At 35.2% G+C, this 19,936-nt stretch overlaps 3 protein-coding genes across 4 annotated transcripts; all 3 read right to left on the minus strand.

Annotated features, from left to right (window-relative positions):
• Positions 1–894: 894 nt before the first annotated feature.
• On the minus strand, positions 895–5,067 carry LOC122836239 (cytochrome c oxidase subunit 5A, mitochondrial). The gene is made up of 5 exons (XM_044126044.1): positions 4,874–5,067; positions 4,048–4,164; positions 1,562–1,683; positions 1,355–1,464; positions 895–1,285 (listed from the first exon to the last, which is right to left on the minus strand). The coding sequence occupies exons 1-5, from the start codon at positions 4,944–4,946 to the stop codon at positions 1,282–1,284; spliced, it is 426 nt and encodes a 141-aa protein (XP_043981979.1). The 5' UTR covers positions 4,947–5,067; the 3' UTR covers positions 895–1,281.
• Positions 5,068–6,564: 1,497 nt separating this feature from the next.
• On the minus strand, positions 6,565–8,611 carry rpp25a (ribonuclease P and MRP subunit p25, a). The gene has a single exon (XM_044124521.1). It carries the CDS (start codon positions 7,676–7,678, stop codon positions 7,043–7,045), a length of 636 nt encoding a protein of 211 aa, XP_043980456.1. The 5' UTR covers positions 7,679–8,611; the 3' UTR covers positions 6,565–7,042.
• Positions 8,612–9,545: 934 nt separating this feature from the next.
• On the minus strand, positions 9,546–19,781 carry LOC122835346 (protein mono-ADP-ribosyltransferase PARP6-like). Of its 2 annotated transcripts, XM_044124346.1 has the most exons (23): positions 18,744–19,781; positions 18,596–18,652; positions 17,863–17,940; positions 17,132–17,220; positions 16,984–17,044; positions 15,873–15,963; positions 15,737–15,803; positions 14,920–15,069; positions 14,698–14,824; positions 13,764–13,895; positions 13,207–13,302; positions 13,017–13,109; positions 12,820–12,945; positions 12,676–12,741; positions 12,510–12,577; positions 12,357–12,405; positions 11,612–11,724; positions 11,462–11,534; positions 11,314–11,383; positions 11,142–11,221; positions 10,948–11,011; positions 9,896–9,980; positions 9,546–9,804 (listed from the first exon to the last, which is right to left on the minus strand). In XM_044124346.1, the coding sequence occupies exons 2-23, from the start codon at positions 18,596–18,598 to the stop codon at positions 9,708–9,710; spliced, it is 1,878 nt and encodes a 625-aa protein (XP_043980281.1). In that variant the 5' UTR covers positions 18,599–18,652; positions 18,744–19,781; the 3' UTR covers positions 9,546–9,707. The 2 variants fall into 2 exon arrangements, with proteins under 2 accessions (XP_043980281.1, XP_043980282.1); XM_044124347.1 differs by lacking the exon at positions 13,764–13,895.
• Positions 19,782–19,936: the final 155 nt, after the last annotated feature.

Raw genomic sequence — 19,936 nt, forward strand, 5'->3', positions numbered from 1 at the left:
TTGACGTGACCTGATTGATTACAGGATATGAACAGAACTCTGCAGCAGTACAGCAGACCTTTCATGGATGTGAAGGAAACTACAAGCAATAAGTAAAAAAATAAACAAAAAAAGGAAGAAAAAATAAACAAAAAGCACCAAATTTAATTGGTTTTCAAGACTAATTTCTACACCAATCTGCACATTGAGTATAAAATATTTACCTACTTGGGTTAATTTCTACTAATCTTGTTGGTTTACTATTCGACTCAGGCGTCCTGAACAACTGTAATCAGATCTAATGGAACCACTGAAAATGGCCAAATCTATTCCGTTATTATACACCCAATACAAAAATATAGATTTTTAAAAAATATTATTTTTGTAAAAGAAAAAAAAAAAAGGCTAGATTTCAGAAAACTAGAAAAAATGTCAATGTATGTACTTTTAAAAACTATTTTATATGACTATTATATATGAAGGTTGTATGGGTTCAAATTACATTTTTGTACATGAATAAACATTAATATTCTTAATAATTATGGATTGATGTGCAGCAGAATTGTCAGCAACTTAACTAAAATGCGTAATGAGTTTTCACAAAATAAAATAATTATATGAGACAAGTCAGTCAAAATGAGTCTAAAAGTATAAAATATTTTCATGTATTTTATGAAAATATATTAAAACATGTTTTTATTTTATATGTTTATATATCTGAGGTATATAAATATATTTAGTTCCAGTATGTTTATATAATATTTTTAAATGTAAATATATTTGGCAAATATCCACCAAATATTTAATAAATAACATCTGGAAACCGTATTTCACTCCTATAAATAAAATAAAATCCATACTTTAACTGATATAATTTTTTAAAAATCCCAAATAGTAATCACATTACACCAATGCCATGGTTGATGAATTTTATTCAACCCGCAAATACATTTTCCCTGAAACGAACGGATGTAACGCAGACTCGATACAGTAAGATGAATCCTTACATTCGTGTGACTCTGCTGCCCCCTGGCGGCAAGACCTCCACAAGTATTCAGATGGTGTGAATCATTTGGTAATGCTGTGATGTAGAGCAACTTGTACTTAAGTCCGGCTAAGCAGATTGTTGAACTTTCAAGAAACAAAAAAAGAAAAGATAAAATTCCAGTATGTTTACAACACATGAAGATAGTATATTCATCCATATTTTACAAGCAAAAGAATCCAGGAGAGGCAAAATTTAATTCAGACGTGTTTTGATGAGGCCAACACTTAAATGCAAGAGCTCGATCTTCTCGTACATCATCTGTGGAAAAAAGAAGGGTTATTTAGCAGAGATGAAATGCTTGATTTAAATTAAACTGATTAAACTTACATTTTATCAAGTCCAAGCTCTTCAGGTGTGGAAATGCCGAGTTCGCTTAATGTGGGCTTGAGCTCCTGGATCACGTACGGGTAGATGTCTTTATGAGGCCCGGCTTTGTCCTGCATCAAAGTTCAACTCCATTAGTTTGCAACTAAAATCTTTTTTTTTTAAATTATTTTTGGCTGATATTATTCCCAGACGCTCTGAATTTCTGACCTTCACCGCCTCCAGGATGCGGATGGCGCTGGCCAGGTCGTTTAGTCTGCGGCAGGCTCTCAGCGCCGCCTCAAGAATCTTTGGTTCTGGTACCAGGTCGTACCCGATCAACGTGTTCATCCCTGAAACACAGTTTACACTTCACGAGCTGCAGGAAACACAGAACGACTTGTTATATACTCAGACCCATGCCAATTTGTACTTTTGCTCAGCATTTTCTCTACTTACTTCTTTTGACTTCCTGTAAACAAAACTTTTGATCTCATGGGTCGTAACCATGGATGTGCAACCAGTGGCTCTGATTTGTGGTTCTAAATAACTTTTAAATATAAATATAAAAACAACTGGAGCTTCTAGCAATTTTACAGATTTTCTTTGAATAATTTAATTGAATTTCCACAACATAATGACACCAACAACATTTTTATATCTAATGTTCTTGTTATTAAGTTGAAAAATATTTGCTTTTCTTTTTCCAATATCAATTATATCCATCACTTTTTGCTAATACATATAAAAAAAAGATTTTTCTGTATTTCACAACATAAAAGTAGAAAGAAAATGGTGGTTCTTTCAAACATAAATTTTCCACAGTAGATACATGTCAAAAGTATTTTTTTCAGAAAGTCTTAGATAAAAGCGATCAAAAGCTTTAAAGCTGCAGTGTGTAACTTTTAGAATATTTTTTGTTGAAATATTTGTTGAAATTGTAAAAAATTTTAGCTTAGCATGTTGTGAACACTAGGCTACTTAGCATGACTACCGACGACAGCAAATGAATGTTTTTTTTTGTAACTGCATGTTTCTTTGTCGTTAGCACAATTAGCAGCAAGTACATGAGGGTGAGTGACAGTGCTAAGACCCGCCTCCTGGCTCTGATTGGTTGTTTTTGGTCGGGAGCATTTAGCATTGCGAGGAGGTAAAGGAGCTCGATCTTTTCACACATTATCCTTCTCCTACTGTGACAGTTTAAACAAATATGTAACAAATATGTAAAAAATAAAAATAAAAATAGATAAGATTTTCTTTTCGAAAACGTTACATACTGCAGCTTTAAATCTCCCATGCAACTAAATTTAATTTTAAATCTTCTCTTGTATTTAATCTGGACCTGATTTCTGTTTATGCTACTAAAGTTTTATGAAATAACAGAATATGAGTCCACGACAAAACCAAATTAACTGAACAAGCCCCTGCTGGTAGATGTATTATTTATATATATAAAAAGAGTCACACAACCACATTTCATCACAGTGAACCAAGAGATTATAGAAAATTATTTTATATTTGTGGGTTTAGTTTTTATTATTACTTAGAAACTATGGAGTACTCTCCACAGTACTTTTACAAATTTAGAGCACAGAGAATATTACTTGACTTATTTAGCAACCCAGAACAGGGCTCAAAACATGGCCATCATTAATGGCCCAATAATAATTAATTAAGGATCTTAGCCAACAAATGAACAGGTGCTATTTTTTCTAAAGAAATATCAAAAATATAGCCAGTAAGCTAACAGTTAACTTATACCATCACTTCTGCCTCCAACTTGGAGAGTAAAGACCTTAAACCAAATCTTTACAGCAATGGATTAAAAAAAATCTCCAGATGCAGAAACGCTCCTTTAATGGAAACACAAACTTGTATTTTACACCACAGCCCAGTTATTGGAGGCACCAAAGAAAAATTTTGTTGATAAGGGCATAGTGGAGCCAAAAGGAAATAAATGCAACTTTAAGGTTTAACTAAATTGTGAAAGTAGCCTGAAACACCTGTTGTTAGAAACAGAGACTAGTCAGTCTGGTTGGCTGAAAGGGAACGGTAAAAACAATAAAAACAATAATGTTTGTTTTAACAACATTGTGTAAAGCTGCACATTAAAGCAGATGGAAACAGTTAAAAAGAAAATTGCATCTCGCTGTGCAATAAAAATTCCTAAACTCACAAGTTTCAACTCAAATTATAGCAAACTTAAAAGACTGATCTTTATGTTTCCAGGAATCAGTAAAGTTCCCTAAATAATACTTTTTCCAGTTACTTTTTTTGTGTTTCTTCATATTCACCAAAGACTACATTCTACACAGAAAGATGAGCACTCCTCGACAGCACCATTTCAAAAATAAAATAGTTAGGAAAGCAAAGGACCATCCAGCTAAAGTAATATAATTTCCTATTCTAAGAGCTGGTGTCTGCGCTCCACAACACTGCTGATAAAAAACTTTTATTGAGGTTAATTCTAAAAACAGTTCTGAGAAACAATCCATTAAAGAAGAATTAAAGAAGATCCATATGGCATGAATGTTGTGATGAGGAATTAATCCAGACTGATTGACTTTAAGTCTAATTTTAGTCTGACAAAACCCCTGCTGACCTACAGTTAATATAAACCAACCTTGTGGAAACAACTTCCTCATACTGAAGTTTAGTACCATTCTGCACAATTATTTGTGTTGACTTTTATAGATTTGGCGTGATTAAAAACCAACCTTTCCTCAACTCCCATGCATCGATGTCAGGCTTGTTGAAATATGTAATCCAGCGGGCATCAAACTCTTCATCTGTCTCCTGTTTCCCGTGGGAGTAACACCTTGATGCCAGAGGAGCTGTGTGATAAAAACAAAACAACAACCAGTGCCTAAAGTCACTTTCAGTGGTGCTCAGTGTTACACAACGTTGTCACATGGAAGGTCATAAGAGGTAAAGTTTGCAGTCAGTGAAGGGGAAAAAGGGCAAATGCTGCGCGTCAGGTCGGTTACTTCCATTGTCCGGATATAGGACTGCACGTAAGTGATGATACACTTACGCATTAGATACGGAAGACCTACTGTAAATCTAATGAATATCCTGTAGGTCATTTTGACCTAAAAAATGAATTAGATAAGCTGTAACATCACGTAAGCTTCAGAATGATGTGCTTTTCTCAAGCGCTGAAGACGCTGCCAGTCCATTTTAGTGCAGAAATGTCCGCAGCCGGTTCACTCAGCAGATGAACTAACACAGTTAGCACGTTAGCATGTCCCAGCTGGGTCATGGCAAGGACACAACCACCCCCGAGCGAAATATTTGGATAATATCACAACAAAGCAGCCTCAGATTATGTATTTTTACGTTTTTTATGTTAACCAATTGACCAACATGTTAAAAGCTTTAAATAAACTGAGTGTATTATTAAGGGGCCGGCTGGTTAGCTAGCTTAGCTGGGACCGCAGTGTGCTGACAAAGACTGGATATCCGCATGAACTTCGCCCCTACAGTTTCATACTCTGCCGCATTTAAACAGTCAATTCTCAGAGAGAAATAATAAACAAATACCTTGGCACCTCGGTTGTGTTCGAGTTAAACTCCGAGCACCGGAGACCGACAGTCGGACGGCAGCTCTGAACATGATGCGGCGCAGCCAGCAAGACAAACCGGTATGATTTATCCGGAGGAAGCGGCTCTAACGGCAGGCGCCAGCAAATAGGTAAGATCCTTCTGCGCATGTGCAAAGCGGAGCTCATTCTTGACCTGTTTTGGTCTGCCACGAGTGACATGAAATGCCACGCAAAAAGGTTAAATATGTTTCTAAAATACCTTACACACGAGCCAGAAAAGAAAAAAAAATCATAACTGATAATAAATTATCAAATATATAAATATGCATATAATCAGATGCAGATAGAGTAGTATAAGTTGTACTCGACTAAGAGTAAAACCACTTCAACAAATTTTTATTTAAGTAAAAGTAACAAGTATTGCAAGTCCAAGAATTTACTCAAGAAAGAGTGAAAAAGTTTTCTGTAAAAGATTACTTAAGTACTGAGTAACTAACATAACTATGGATGCCAGTTTCCCACTCTGATAGAAAAAAAACAATAAATCTTGTATCTGATAATTATGACTGAACTACCGTATAATTATAAGACAGTATTTTATAATTTTATTTTAGCAATCTCATAATAATGGAATTTCATACTTTTGCTACCTCATAATGACTTAGCTGAAAGTCGTTATAGGGTAGTCTTCATGACTCAGCCAGTTTTGATTTTGTTTTCCCATCAAACATAAGCTTCCAATCATAATATCTCAGTTCAGTTTCTATTTTATTTAAAAAATAATAATAAAAAAAACGGGACAAAACATATAAATGAACATAAGCCAAGTGGCTAATTTCTGCTTTTATTTCCATTGGCATGTTCATCTTAAAACAGATTATAAAAACAAGGATGAAAACTACACATATAACTAAAAAGAGATATAAGCGACCATAAAATCCTCGCATATTTGATTATTGGACATTTCTGACTTTACAAAGGGCAGGTTTTTAAAAATTATTTAATATTTTACAATGGCATCATCAGATGGCCAAAAATGTAGTTATCTAAGACTAAAATGAAAAAGAAAATGCATAAAAATAACAATTTCCAAGTAGCATATTTAAAGCAGAAGAAATAATTTATTTTATAAATAAAACTTATGAAGCTAATTTCAATATGGATAATGTAGGAAACTAACTAATTAATAAGCTAAAAAACTTTTGCTTATTCTACATAAGAAGGTATAGTAGTGCCTATGCTAACAAATTTCTTTTTGGAGCAGATTGTATAGGTTACTTATATAAATGATTCTTCCTTAATAGATAAATAAAACAACTGTTTTTTTTTATTATAATAGAAAAAAACGGAACCTGATGAATATGAATCTCAAAACTGAAATTATAAAGCAATTCAATTCAGTTTTATTTTTTTAACGCCGATTCACAACAAATGTTTGTAGGCACTTTGCAGAAATATAATCTCAATTCAATTATATAAACATTTCAATTACTCTTAGCTATCAAACAGTTCAGAAAGCTCAATTAATTACTCAAAGTAGTTTAAAAAGTCAAAACTGTAAAAGAGTTGACTTTTGAATACATCTTGCTCCACTTTTGTACTTGATGATTTTTATTTACTTCATTTCATTTTAGTTTGATAAGTCAAACAAAAATTTCAAACAAAAAAAAAATATATATAATTTATATCAGCTGATATGAAATGTTTATATTGTGATACGTTTTTCAGCCGTATTGTCCAGCCCTAAAACAGTATCTAATAACTGGGAGTGCACCGATTGCAGTTTTCTGGCCGATCGCTGATTACCGATCTTTAAAAAGTCCGACCTGCCGTATCTGATTTTGTCTTTTTTTTTTTTTTGTCTGAAATGTCGCTAAATATAGCAATAAACTTGTCGAGTTGGTAACAGTGGAGTGACTATTGTTGACTGCAAACATGCAGACATGACCTGTTGGGTCAAACCTCTGTCACAGCAGACCAGAAAAGGACAGCAAACTTGGTTGATAAGATTGGCTTCACATGTAAGTATTGGCCAATCACTGGTTTCCCAAAATTCAAGAAATAGGAGCACCGCTATAAATTACTTCACTAAAAACACGAGTACTTTTTTCAGCCAAACATTACTACAAAGAAGGAACATGTAATTGCAAATTTTCTGGCTTTTTAGCTAAACTTTGTAGGTTTTAGGAGGACATCTGGTCCAATCATCCAGACTGAGCCTCTTAGCAGCGTGCAGTGAATTCGGCCTGCCAGCTGTTCTTCGCAGATCTCCTCGTCTCTCCTCTTCCTCTGTGGGACCGCTGAAGGTTTGTGGAGGCTGGTAGCCCAGCTCCTGGGGATCCAGCGGGTCTTTGGAGAGCAGGATGCAGATGGCCGGCACCGTCCTCTCCACGGTTGTGGTCGCCGCTTCCTGCGGTGCGCTCTCCCATACCTCATTAACTGTCATGTAGCAAAGTTTGGACACCTGATGCAGCCCTGCCACTTTGCGTTTCAGGATTTCCACGCAGGTGATGGTCTTGGTGATGCCCCTGCCCAGCCCTGTGAAGACCACCTGTCTCACTGCCGCTGCACTGCTGTCCTGTCCTTCCCCCTGCATGCGGGCGGTTGCAAACCGCAGTAAATTGCGAATTTTGCTTCCTTCTTTCACTCGCATGTGCAGGACGTCTGCAGCAAGGCCAGGAATGGGAAAAGGGGCTCTCTCCTCAGAGCGGCCAATTCGCCGCCGGGTGCTCTGCTCCGGTTGTGGAGGACAAGATGCTGCAAGCTGGACACCAGAAGACAGTGAAGAAGACAGATCTTCCATTATCGTGGAAACTAAATAAGATGAGTCTTCTGCATCTGCAGGCTTGTTAATCCATTTCCCTCGAGGTCTAAAAGCAGCAAACTTCAAGAAAATCTGCTTTGCAATCCAAACTTCTCACTTATCTTCATCTTCTCTCTGTCCGTGATGTCCAATTTGTTTTGTCTTCTTGGAGCTGAGATGACAGCCTGCAGAGTAAGAAAGCCACTTCTTCTCCTAATCCCACAGTCGTGAAAGAAAAGATGTCCTTGCTCTCTTCAGCTCTGAGGACAGCTGATGCCAACAAACACATGAGGCTTAGAGAAAGACATGAAGAGTGGGACATAGAGCTCTTAAAGGCACATGCTCATTTTTCTTCCTCTAATAAAGTCTCATACATTCATTGCAGTTTTTAAAAAACGAATTTAGTGAAATGCTTTAGGACTCAGAGAGTCTACCTGTGTGTAGTTGCTTGAGTTACACGGATGATTGAATATGAGTTAATGAGATTTAACAAAGCATGCAAACAATTCTTTTGTTTTTTACAGATTTGGATTTGATAGTTTCATCTGACGTTCTTATGCTGCAGTTTTGCTGATAATGAACTACAGGAATAAAAAGAAAGAATAAAAAAACACTGCGGTACAATAGGGCTGGCTGTTTTGAAGATAAATTTCCTCCTCTCTATCTTTAGAGGCCCATATGGTCCAGGAAAAATATCTTCCTTTGGGCTATAACAGCAACTTCACAGCTCTCCACTCTTCAATTCATCGCCTGCTGGGGTGACCCAGAAAATACTTTCCACACCATTTCTACCTCTTTTTTCCCCAGTGAATGACAAGAGGACAATCACACCTTAAAGCTACTGCGATTTATTTTGATATCTACACCAAACAGGAAAAAAAAACGTAAGAATCCAAATGGAAACAAAAGGATTTCTGAGACAGAAATGAGCAGCTGTGGGGTTTATCTGAAATTTAATGTAGGCTACACTATATTTAATGGTAGTAAAAATGTTAACTGACAAATACATTTTGTTTTTTAGTCAGAATATGTCATTCTATAACAGCTTCTCAATTAACAATATTGTCAAAATGTGTTTATGTATTCTATAAATTAACTTTTGTTTAGTGAAAAAGTTATTTTCTCCTGACATTTTTTGGTTCCATAAATTCTGTTACGCTGCTGTTGGCGGTTACCATAGCAACCAGCAACTGACAGTTAAGTTTCTGTAACTGCCGTTTGTGTTCGAATCAGCTCTGTGTTTTCTTTACCAGTATAATATTTTAACATATACTTTAGATAAATGTAATTACACACAGGGTTTCATGCGTATTTTTGCTATGTTTTGACTGTTATCATAATTAATGCTGTGCATTTTAGCTCTGTTTAATTTTACAACTGTTAACTGTTCATTGGGAACCATTGCTCTGTAGTTTGTTTAGGTTTATTTACTGGATTTTAATTACTGTAAATGGTCAGAAGCTGCTGTATTGATGTTAACCACCAGCTTGATTTTCTCTCGTCAGAATAAATTCAGTGAATCTGAGTGTTCGTCTATTGGCGCCGAGACGAACAAAGAAGGGCTATAATACTACATTTAACTACATGTTATGTTTTCTTCCATGTCTTGTTTTGTTTTTATGTAATTTCTCAAAACTGTTTTAGTGATGTAAATCATGTGTTATGTGGACCGTTGAAAGAACAGCAGCAGCTAAATGTGGATCCTAAATAATCTAAACTAGACTAAACCTCATGTCATTAAATCTCAAACAAGAATGAAGGATGAGTGATGTATTTACAGATTTGATGGTTTGGTTTATACACGATCTAGCTTTTTACAACAATGACCAAGCAAGTGGACTTTTAGGGTAAAGAAAAACAACTTTAATAAACAGCAAAAAATAGGATCTGTCAAGCATAGTAATGAAATACTGTAAAAATATATTTGAAAATATAAAAGATTTGCCGTTTACAGCTTAAATACTAAAGTTAATCCGGTTTCCAGTAAATGTGTGTAGGTTCACCAGAAGGCGTGTGCATTCAGACTTCCTCAGCTTGGCTTTGAACCAGTTGCTTGTAAAATTTCCCTCTGAATTTGTGCATCTTGTGTATTGATGTGCACGTCTCCCACCTGACCGTTTTCATACCTGTTCCAGGAAAAGCAAACCGTGGCGGAATATTAATCGGTTTTTATTGAACTGGGAGGCAGAAATAAACACTGCTGGGTGTTTTACTCACACAAAGAGGAAGCGTGTACACACATGGTCGGACACCGGACAAACCCAAATGTTTCCGTGCTTCTGAAGAGCCTTTGAGGTTATCACTAAGACACATGGACAACTCTGTTAGACAAGACATAAAACTACAGTGGTGGAGAAAGTACAAATAGACAAAAATCTAGTAAAAGTGCCACACTAACATTTTTATTTGAGTAAAAGTAAGAACTTGCTTTTAAAAATATTTAAAGTATTGAAAATAAAAGTTGAATGGATTCTCTAATGTGATGGTCTAGACATAATTAAGTGTGCCTACAGTATCTTTATTTTTTTACTACATCAATAATGTGTTATTTTAATGAACAATGGAGCAGGTAGTGGATGTTTTTATTGTGTTTACGCTCTGTGACAGTTTACACTGACATTTAATCAACTCCACAGCTATTCAACCATGTAATTTATCAACAGTGAACAATATTTACATTTCCAGACACTATTTTCAAACTTTTTACCCCAAAATATATTTTTTTAACTGTTTAACATGAATAAGTTATTGATTACTTTCAAACTAATAAACAAATAGTAAAAAAAAAAAACACAACTCAATGTGACCATGAAGTGAATGTAGCATATTTTAGAAGTGTAGTGAAGTAGAAAGTACAGATACTCAATGTAAAATGTGCCCAGGATTTAAAACTGCTTACAGTTAAAACCAGATATGTAAATAAATTTTTTTTCACTGCCTGAAGTTAAATCAGACCAAACTGTATCTGTTTTACCTTAGTTAGAACGATCAGAATTATTTCTACTTGCTAAATGCCAGAAAATCTGACAAGAATATTTTCTAGATTTGCTTTGTTGTAATTTTTGAATTTGTGGAAAGTTACAAACAAATAAAAAAAAAAAATTTCTGGCATTTAGCAAATAGAAACAATTTTGGTAATTCTAACTGTTTGGTCTGATTTAACATCAGACAGTGAGAATAAAATGTGCATGTATATTTTTATTCAATGAAATATGTGGTTTCAACTTAAAGTACAGATACATGAAAAATGAAACTGACTAAATACTCACCTTCACAAAGTGCTATGCAGCTCAGATTACTGCTTTGCAGAAACCTTGGTTGTCCTGGTTCCTCCTAAAACAAACAATATATATATATATATATATATATATATATATATATATATATATATATATATATATAGGAAGAGAGATATCAGAAACAGGAAATGCTTTCTTAAAGTGTAAAATGTGATTAACCTGACCTGTTTGATTTTATTTATCTGGTTGTATTTCTTTTTGAGTTCCTCTCTGGTTGGTATTTGATGTTGACCTTTTCCCATGTCTAATCAGGGAGATAATAAAAAAATGACTTATGAAAGCTTTAAAATGACAAAGAAGTTTTCTAAAAGGTAATAAAGTACGACGTATTCTTACCCGAATATCCAAAAGATATGTTTGAAATGGGACTCAGATAGATGCCTTTACCATAAGCAGCTCCGTGAAGCTTCAAAACAACAAAATAAGTTTCTCAACATTTTATTTACAGAAGCTGTAAAGGAACTAATATTCTTGTGTAGTTTACCTGTAATTTTGTGTACGACGCATTGATTAAGCCTTTCCTCAAGATGGAGTGCCAGTTTTCAATGTGAGAACCGCTGAAGCAAAAGAGGGTTTTCATAACCAGGCTTTGATCTTGAAGCATTGTGTGACGTTTAGACGTGATTTCACTCACTGGAAGGCAAAAGTGCTGCCGTACAATTTCCTGGCAGTTTGAAAGCGAACCTCCTTGGACGGAGGAGCACTGACCAGCAGGAACTGATGGGGTGTGCGCATAAACCTCAGATGCTGTGAGAAAACAGATTCACAGGAGAGAAAAGAGAAAAGAAAGATTTTAAAGGAAACCACGCTATAGTCATGATAATAAAGACGGCACAATAAAGAAAACCCAACTTATTGATTTTTCTGAGTTTATTATTATAACAATAACGCATTTATTAATACATTAGTAAATGTATTAATAAATACATTTATTTATTAATGAATAATAACACTCTTGAATGTTATTATCTAATAACATTCAATAAATGTTATTGAATAAATGCAATAACATTTATTAAATTAATACATTTATTAATAAAATTGTCATTTTTATAGTAATATATTTATTTGAGGAACATTCATCATGATGAATGCATTATTTATTGGAATAAAATTATTCTATTAATTTTATTATGAGAATAAAATTACTATTGGAATAATAATAATAATAAATTAGTATTGTACATAATAAACATATTAGAATAAATTTCTTAGTAGTAATAAATGTATTATTTAAAATAACAATTATTATCATTATTATTCCAATAATAGCATTATTCTAATAATAAAATTATTGTCCCGTTTTATTTTTGTACATATTTTTTCCCCAAATGAGTCTTTTTTATTAATTTTTAGCCTGTGAGTATTTTTAACCCTACCTTGTTGAGTGGAAGCTTGACCATGTGTGATCTGTTGCTTGCTAAAATCCTATAAGAGAAGTAGAGAAGACTGGACATTAATTTAAAACACCCTCTAATTTAACACATTTTAATTTAAAACAGTTTGAATGCCAGTTTAGATTAGGTCCTCACCATTGTAGTAAAGGATGAGAGAGGGGGTCTATCTTGTCCATTTGCTTCTTTATCTCAGAATATGGACCCTGAATATGAAGGACAACAATTAAATTAAATCCAATTGAGGATTAAAGTCAGGGAGAGGAGAATATGTTAATCTTTTTATAAAGATTAAAACAATCACCTGAGCCATCCTCCTGATTAGCAACACACCATCCAGAGCTTTCTGCAGCCTTTCATAACTCTTCCTCTGTCACAGAAAGCACTGATAATTTAATACAATATAAGAAACATGCATCTGTTTTGAGCAGTAACTTTCAGCTGATACCTTGGGGCTAAAGGCCAGAGTTTTGGGGTTGCACGGATCAACAACGGAGGGGTATGGTTCAAATATTAGGCTTTTTCGGGACGACTGAAGGGCAGCTCTGCACATGGCCACCAGCAGGTCGATCACCTGGAGCAGCAGAAATTACTGTAGTACTGAAATATAAAATCACTCCTGCAGCACATGAACGTGTCACTGACCTCTGCACCAGTCGCGACCTCTTCTGTAGCTCCAGACATAACTCCCAGCGTATGATAGGAAAACACGCAAAGCTCCCTGGTGCAAACTGCAGTCTGCAAACAAAAACAGAATCTCCATTAAACACACACACACACACACACGCCCACACACATCTGAATCTCCAGCTAATTTAATTTCATAAAGTTGTACCTTAAGCATCGGCCCATTTTGGAAAACATGTTGCTCGTCACAAACAACACAATATTCATTCAGCGTTGGGATTCTCTGCTCAGCGTACCTCATTATCTGTGCACATGAATGAAGATTAGATTTATTTTAAAACGTTACAAAAAAGGAAAAATAAGGCACCATTTTACAAAGCAATACTTTACCAAAAACAAAACAGACTAAAGTATATTTCACTACAATAGCATCGAAGAAACTACACTTGTTTGTTGCTGTTTAATACACTAAGGAATAAAAAATGCCAGACTCTCAGCGACTCTTATCTGGCTCTCAGTGTCTTAAAAAAAAAAACCCAAAAAACTGAGGATTAAAACAGGGAAAGAGTATTTTTGACTATAAATCCTACAGTAACTGAAAACAACCAACACTGAGCATTTAAACATTTACATTTTTAGATTTTGGCTGAAAATTGAAGCTAAACTTTGAATGTTAAGTATTTGTGCTGACTTGAGATTCACTTTAAAAAAAAAACAAGAATGTGTGTTTTTAAACCAACAATTCATCACAGAATCCTGCCTTGCCTGTACTAAGAAGCCGTGCTGGAGGGTCGGTGTGCTTTTACAGTGTCTGATGGCCGGGGGGGTGAACAGCAGCTCCACCAGCTGTTTGGTGCTCAGATGTGCTGAAGATTTGACAGCTGAGACCATCACTCTCTGCAGATAAAACCAGACATTGCCCACAAAGCCCATTTATAGAAAAAGCACCGCAAAAATCTCTATATATATACTTTTCTTAAAGGTGACTTGTTATGCTTCTTTGAACAGGTTAGGGTAGGTCTATGGGGGATTTAAAACATGTTGATTAAATTTTTTGCACAAAATCATTCTTAGATAATGAGATTTTTGTCTGCTCAGTTCTGAATATTTTGAGCTCCTTTCACAATGAGCTATTTTAGGGTCTCTGTCACTTTAAATCCAAAGAAGCTGCTGTTGGCCCGCCCCCAAACTCACGTGAAAATGGCTGAAAGTAGATATGTAATTATAAAAACTGTCTATAAACACCAAAAAACTGGTCTTTTCTAGCTGCCATTTTACAGCAGTTAAACCAGCTGACCAAACAGCCTGGAGTTCTTCCTGGGTTGCTAGGTAACGGGCGGAGCTCCCCTGTGGTTCTGACTTAACAGTCTGGGGGTTTTAAAAATGGCTAATTTTCCAGATAACAAAAATAAATGTGACTTATTGCCAACTGCATTATTTTTTTGAGTGCATGAATTGTTTCTAGAAGCAGTTGAGACCCAAATGAAAGAACAAAAACATGCAAAATGTTAATTTTGCTAATAGATCCTCTTTAAACACCAACATTTCTAACACAAATTGAGTTTAGAATTTTAATTTAATGCCAAGCAAAATAAACATATTTGGCAAATAAAATGAAATAAATTTCTGTCCAACAAATGGTTGCAACACAACCATTTCCATCTGCATGTACATCAAATTATTAACAGGAAGTCCCAACCTTTCCTCCAGCTGTGGAAGTGAACAGTTCTCCAGTTGAGTTCTTTATGTCATAAGAAGTCGTTTGACTGGTGAAGTGATTCATTGCATTCCTTTCTTTATCAGTCGGTTCCTGCATCTCATTTGGCCTGTTCATGTAGGAGAAAAGATGATAAATGCATCAATGAACTGATCAATCCAAACCTAGAGGAGAGAGAAGTTGCTTTATGAAGCTTCATTGTACTTTGAAGGTGGCAGCCAAACGCTGAATCGAGCGCTGAACCTCTTGATGGTGCCGTTGGGTCGGTACCAGCTGTGTCTGCTCTTTCTCTGGACAACAGGGCTGTCGTTGGTCAGATGTTTCCACTCCTGAGATATGAAGACTCTAAGAATACTGAGGAACAAACAAAAACTGGTAACCAAAAGAAGGTCCATGAATTATTTCAAGCTACAATCATGTATGGGGGATTTCTTTTTTCTTTTGCGTTACTTTGTAGTACGAGATTTTTGTAAGGCTTTTTCATAATATCATATTTGTGAATTTTCTAGAAAAAATATGAAAATTACTAAGATATAAAAGTCAAACATTTGCAAGATAAAAAGTCAAATATTGAGATTAATCTCATAAAGGTTCTTTAACAAAAAGTGCATATTTTCTGAAATTGTAAAGTCAAAGATTTTCCATTTTGGATCTCAGAAATGTCCAATTTTCATATTAGTAAAATTTGGAGCATAATCTCAAAGTTTCAGAGTTTTCTCTCCCAAACTTTTGACTTTTGGAGCTCAGCAATTTTCTTGTTTTATCTAGAGAATTTCTGAGATTAATCTCAAAATTTCAGAAATTCTTTTGGGAAAAATTTACTCCTTATTTTCTATCTATGATGGCCCTAATATCCTGTCAAAGTTAGTAGCTCAATTTTCATACCATTATCTGCAACAATTTAAAATTAAAGTGCAGATTTGAATTGTATTTGCAAATTTATTGCAAGGAAATGCAATAGTTTTGTGAGGAAATGCAAAAAAATTTTTTAAATCCTCTTGTCCGCTGAGAGAAAACTCACTTTTGCAGTTGTCTTCCTATACTGAAATCATCAATATTGGATGGTTGGAAAACATCCACAGAGGGAGCTGTAGTGAGAAACATCCATTACTCAGATGTCAGGAGGATTGGTTGAGGTTTTAGTTCCTGGGGCTCACCAGGTCCGTCCAGATACTGAGACGGCGAGAAGTGCAGGCAGATGATGATGGGCTCTGATGGATTAATCCTCCAGGCTTTAGCCACTTCCACCTGATGACACCAAACACTGAGATTAGACCGAACCGGAAATCTGTAATCTCTGTTTGGTTTCTTTACTGTTTGGAAGAGTCGACTGTAGGAAAGCTGCAAAACTTCCAGTCAGCTTTCAACGTCTATGTGGGCTGAAGGTTCAAGCTGATAAAAATATACTACTGTTAAATTTCAAGTCTCGTGTTTCTATTAATGTCCAACAAAACTGAAAATAAACACCTTAAATACACCCTTTGAATACAGGATATTAACTTTTTTAAATATTGGGCTGCGATTTTATTATGTTTTTTAAAAGTCCAATTTTCTCATAGGACGAAGTATTAGGCCCATCGTAGATAAAAATAAAGGAGTCAATTTCTGCCAAAGCACTCTGAAATTTCTGAGATCTCAGAAATTTTCTAGAGAAACCAAAGAAATGTCCGAGTTTTAAAAGTTGAACATTTTTGACTTTTGAAAATTTCCACAGCTCAAAGATTTTGAAACTCAGAAATTCTCTTGTCTTTTCTAGAAATTTTCTTAAGATTAATCTCAAATTTTCTTAGTTCTTCCTTCCAATTTCCAACTATTCCAAGTAAAATTTCAAAATTTCCAAAATCTGTAAAAAAAAAAATTCTAAAAAATTACAGAGATTAATCTCAAAATTTCTGCGTGTTTTGGCAGAGCTTATTTTCTACCAACAGTGGCCCCAACACACAATTGCAATCTAAAAAACCAGATAAGCGTATAGCAATTTTTGAAACTATTCAACAAACTCTCCCTTTATTTTTATTTTGTTGCATTAAATTAACAAATGAGACCAATGTCAATCTATGTACAGTATATGGCAAATTCCAATTTGAAGTAATATTTTGATTTCACCAACATGCTGAGAATTTGTTGACGGACATAAATATTAGGGTGATGGAAAGGAGTCCTTCCAACTTGGACTTGGAACTCATCAACAAATATAATTCATCAAAATACTGATGGAAGCTGGTTTTATTCTTGAATATTTTGTAATAAAACAAGAATTTAACTTACATCCACAATGTTGGGGTTAATGTTCAGCTCCACATCCATGCCACCGATTGATGGGTATTCCCTAACAAAAGAAGAAAAGGGGGAACTTTTATGGAAAATTCAGCTAAGATCTTTACATTTTCAGGAACCCAACAAAAGATTTTTCTACCTGACATAGACGGAAGCATCTGAGTACAAAGACCGGACGGCTGCCATGTCTGCATTCAGCTGGTGATAAAGGTCAGTGGTACAGCTCTCCTGCTGAGACAAACACTAATATGCTTACTGTACGTCCGCTCTGATGGCTCGGCGCTGCAGGGGGCTGAAATACCTTAAATGCAATAGCTGGGAGGAGTCCTGTGGTGATTAGAAAATGCTCTCAACGCAGAATGCAGGGAATATTTAGTCTCAGTTTGACTTAAATTGAGAAATAACAGCAGCACAGATGTGATTATGTAATAATACACACTGATAATAATAATAAAATACTGTAGGAGACAATCCCAGATTCAAATCTAATGGTGATTAATAAAACTTAACAAAAAAGATGATGAAATTTCAAGTAAACTGCTTTTCTATCTGCTAAAACATATTTTTTAATCTGTTATTTTTACATTAACGCTGTTATGACCTGTATTATGGATATAGACCACATTGATTTGTTAAGAATTCAAAATTGTCCTGTAAAATAAAAAAGTGTAATGAATGAATGATTCTGCCTCTTTTTCCACTTCAACTTTCTGTATCTGAAAGTTATGACACTGTGTGTGTTTTGACGGTGCAATCAGGGTTTAAAGTGCATAATCTAAACAATTTTGTCTGACTGGCAGGATGGGAATAAGAGGGTTAAATATAATCTGCCATGTTTATTTTATTTGTAACAGTTTCACTGAAAATCACCTGGAATCCACACAGGAAGTCCTCGGAGTCGCTGCCTTCTTCATCGCTGCAGCTCTCAGCCCACTGCTGCCACGCATCCTGTAGTTAGTAGAGGAAAACTGTCAACTAAAAGTGTTTATTTATTCATTTATGCATATATTGATTAAATAATTTATTTGTCAAGTAAATAAGTAATTATTTAAGTGAATTTCTGGGGCTCACCAGCAAATATTTATTGAGTAAGAAGTTGATGGTGAAGAATAAATAGTTAAGCAAGTATTTATTTAGTTATTATTAAGTAAATATCTAGATATTTACTTAATGAATAAGTAGATTTTTATTAATATTCACAAATATTAATAAAGAAATATTGTTTTATTTATTAAGTAACTGAATAAACACCTTTTAAAAATATCAACCAAAAGCTAGAATGTATTTATTAAATACACTAATGTTTTTTAAATTATTAAATAAATACATATTTATTCATTTAAATGTCAACCAAAGGCTAGCATCTATTTATTTACTAAATAAATAAACACTTGCTTTGGTCCAACATTTAATTATTTGTATTTTATTTATCTATTTATTCATTGATTGGTCTCTGCTATTTCCATCAAAAATAAATCAATAGTCAAATTAACTTTGCCAAAAGCCGTCAATGGGGGAAAAAGCTGTTTTATATATATATTAGAGGGCTGATCCAGTCCAGGTGAACCATTGATAATACTAAATATAGATTTTATGGACTCACCATGTGGTCATTTCTTTGAATAGCTGTCAGAAGCGATCAGAGTGTTCCTCACGTTGACTGTAATTATTAAAAATAAAAATAACTTCAGAAGCTCTCAACAACAAAAATAATAATAAACCCAATTAGTTACATACAAAATAGCTCTTACCTCTCCTCTGGGAATATATTTGGCCTCCTCATATTTCAGATTAATTGATGAAAATGATAGCAGGTTTCCCACGCGTGTCAGGGAGATCCCAGCTAAAACAGGGTTTCCGGTCTGGAAGCTCTTGCTCATTAGTCCGCTCTCTGTTTGGGACGCCACATGTTCAGTCTGGCTTGCAGGTCACATGACTGGACTCAAACTGAGGGGAGGTTCAGGTTTACACCTGAACAGGATCAGAGAGCTCTGCTGCTTGTTGTCTCTATAAGTTTCAAAGTGCATTTTTTATGGAATCAGTTTCACGAGTCACGTCTAACATCCTGATTTAAACAAAGAGCAGTGCAGCACTGGGTTGATGGATGACGGCTGAGGCGCTGTTTGACGTCTATTAGTCACCCTGTCTCTGTGCTGCATCACCGCTGACCTTAATCAGCAGTTAGCCTTGTTAGCAGTCGCCTGCTGCTCTGCAGTCTGGTCAGATTAGATATACTTCCACGACTCCCTGCATCGGTGCACTTCTTTTCCCGACAGATCTTCTCGGGGTAATCTACTTAAAGATGTTTGTGTCGGGGGTTGATTGAGAACAAATTCATGGATTCTTGGGCTTCATGCTAGCCTGCTCACAAAAAAAATCTCTCTTACAACACTGTCTGTCTCTCCCCCCTTCATTTTGACTGTCTCAGGTCGACTTTTGATCGGGCAAATCATCCACCAGTAGAAGTCATAAACGATTTCGTCGATTTCGTAGCTGCTTTATGCTACCTTCACACTGCAATGAACCAAATCCGACTTTTTTTTCCCCGTTTTTGCCTTAATCCAACTCGTATCTGATCTTTTCCTGATAGTCTGAACAACACAGATCGGATTTTTTCGAATGCGACCCAGGCCACTTGGATATGTGGTCCTAATCCGATACATATCTGATCTTTTCAAATTTAAATTACATTCATCTGACCTGAACCTCGTTGATACTCGATAAACGTCACTATTCTGCGTCGAACAGACAAACAATAAATAATAATGAGGATTAAGCTGTTATTGCTCCGCTGGATAACAACTTTAAAATTGTAAGACACGCTCCACCACTAGCATCCATGTTTACATCCACAAACACTGAGCATATTTTCCTTCTTTTCTTATGGCGGTTGGCAAAACACAAAGCACGCTCGCTACGTGTGACGTTACAGCGCCCTCTACAG

The sequence above is a fragment of the Gambusia affinis genome, linkage group LG08 (assembly GCF_019740435.1).
Source record: "Gambusia affinis linkage group LG08, SWU_Gaff_1.0, whole genome shotgun sequence".
In the NCBI taxonomy this organism is placed as follows: domain Eukaryota; kingdom Metazoa; phylum Chordata; class Actinopteri; order Cyprinodontiformes; family Poeciliidae; genus Gambusia; species Gambusia affinis.

Excerpts from the sequence above, each read along its gene's own strand:
- LOC122836239 (XM_044126044.1), bottom strand. The coding sequence starts at position 4,946 with ATGTTCAGAGCTGCCGTCCGACTGTCGGTCTCCGGTGCTCGGAGTTTA. Across the intron at positions 4,165-4,873 it reads AACACAACCGAGGTGCCAAG|CTCCTCTGGCATCAAGGTGT; the intron begins GTATTTGTTTAT and ends TTTATCACACAG. Across the intron at positions 1,684-4,047 it reads TGCATGGGAGTTGAGGAAAG|GGATGAACACGTTGATCGGG; the intron begins GTTGGTTTTTAA and ends ACTGTGTTTCAG.
- rpp25a (XM_044124521.1), bottom strand. The coding sequence starts at position 7,678 with ATGGAAGATCTGTCTTCTTCACTGTCTTCTGGTGTCCAGCTTGCAGCA.
- LOC122835346 (XM_044124346.1), bottom strand. Across the intron at positions 13,110-13,206 it reads AAAATGGGCCGATGCTTAAG|ACTGCAGTTTGCACCAGGGA; the intron begins GTACAACTTTAT and ends TTTTGTTTGCAG. Across the intron at positions 12,742-12,819 it reads CTCTGGCCTTTAGCCCCAAG|AGGAAGAGTTATGAAAGGCT; the intron begins GTATCAGCTGAA and ends TTTCTGTGACAG.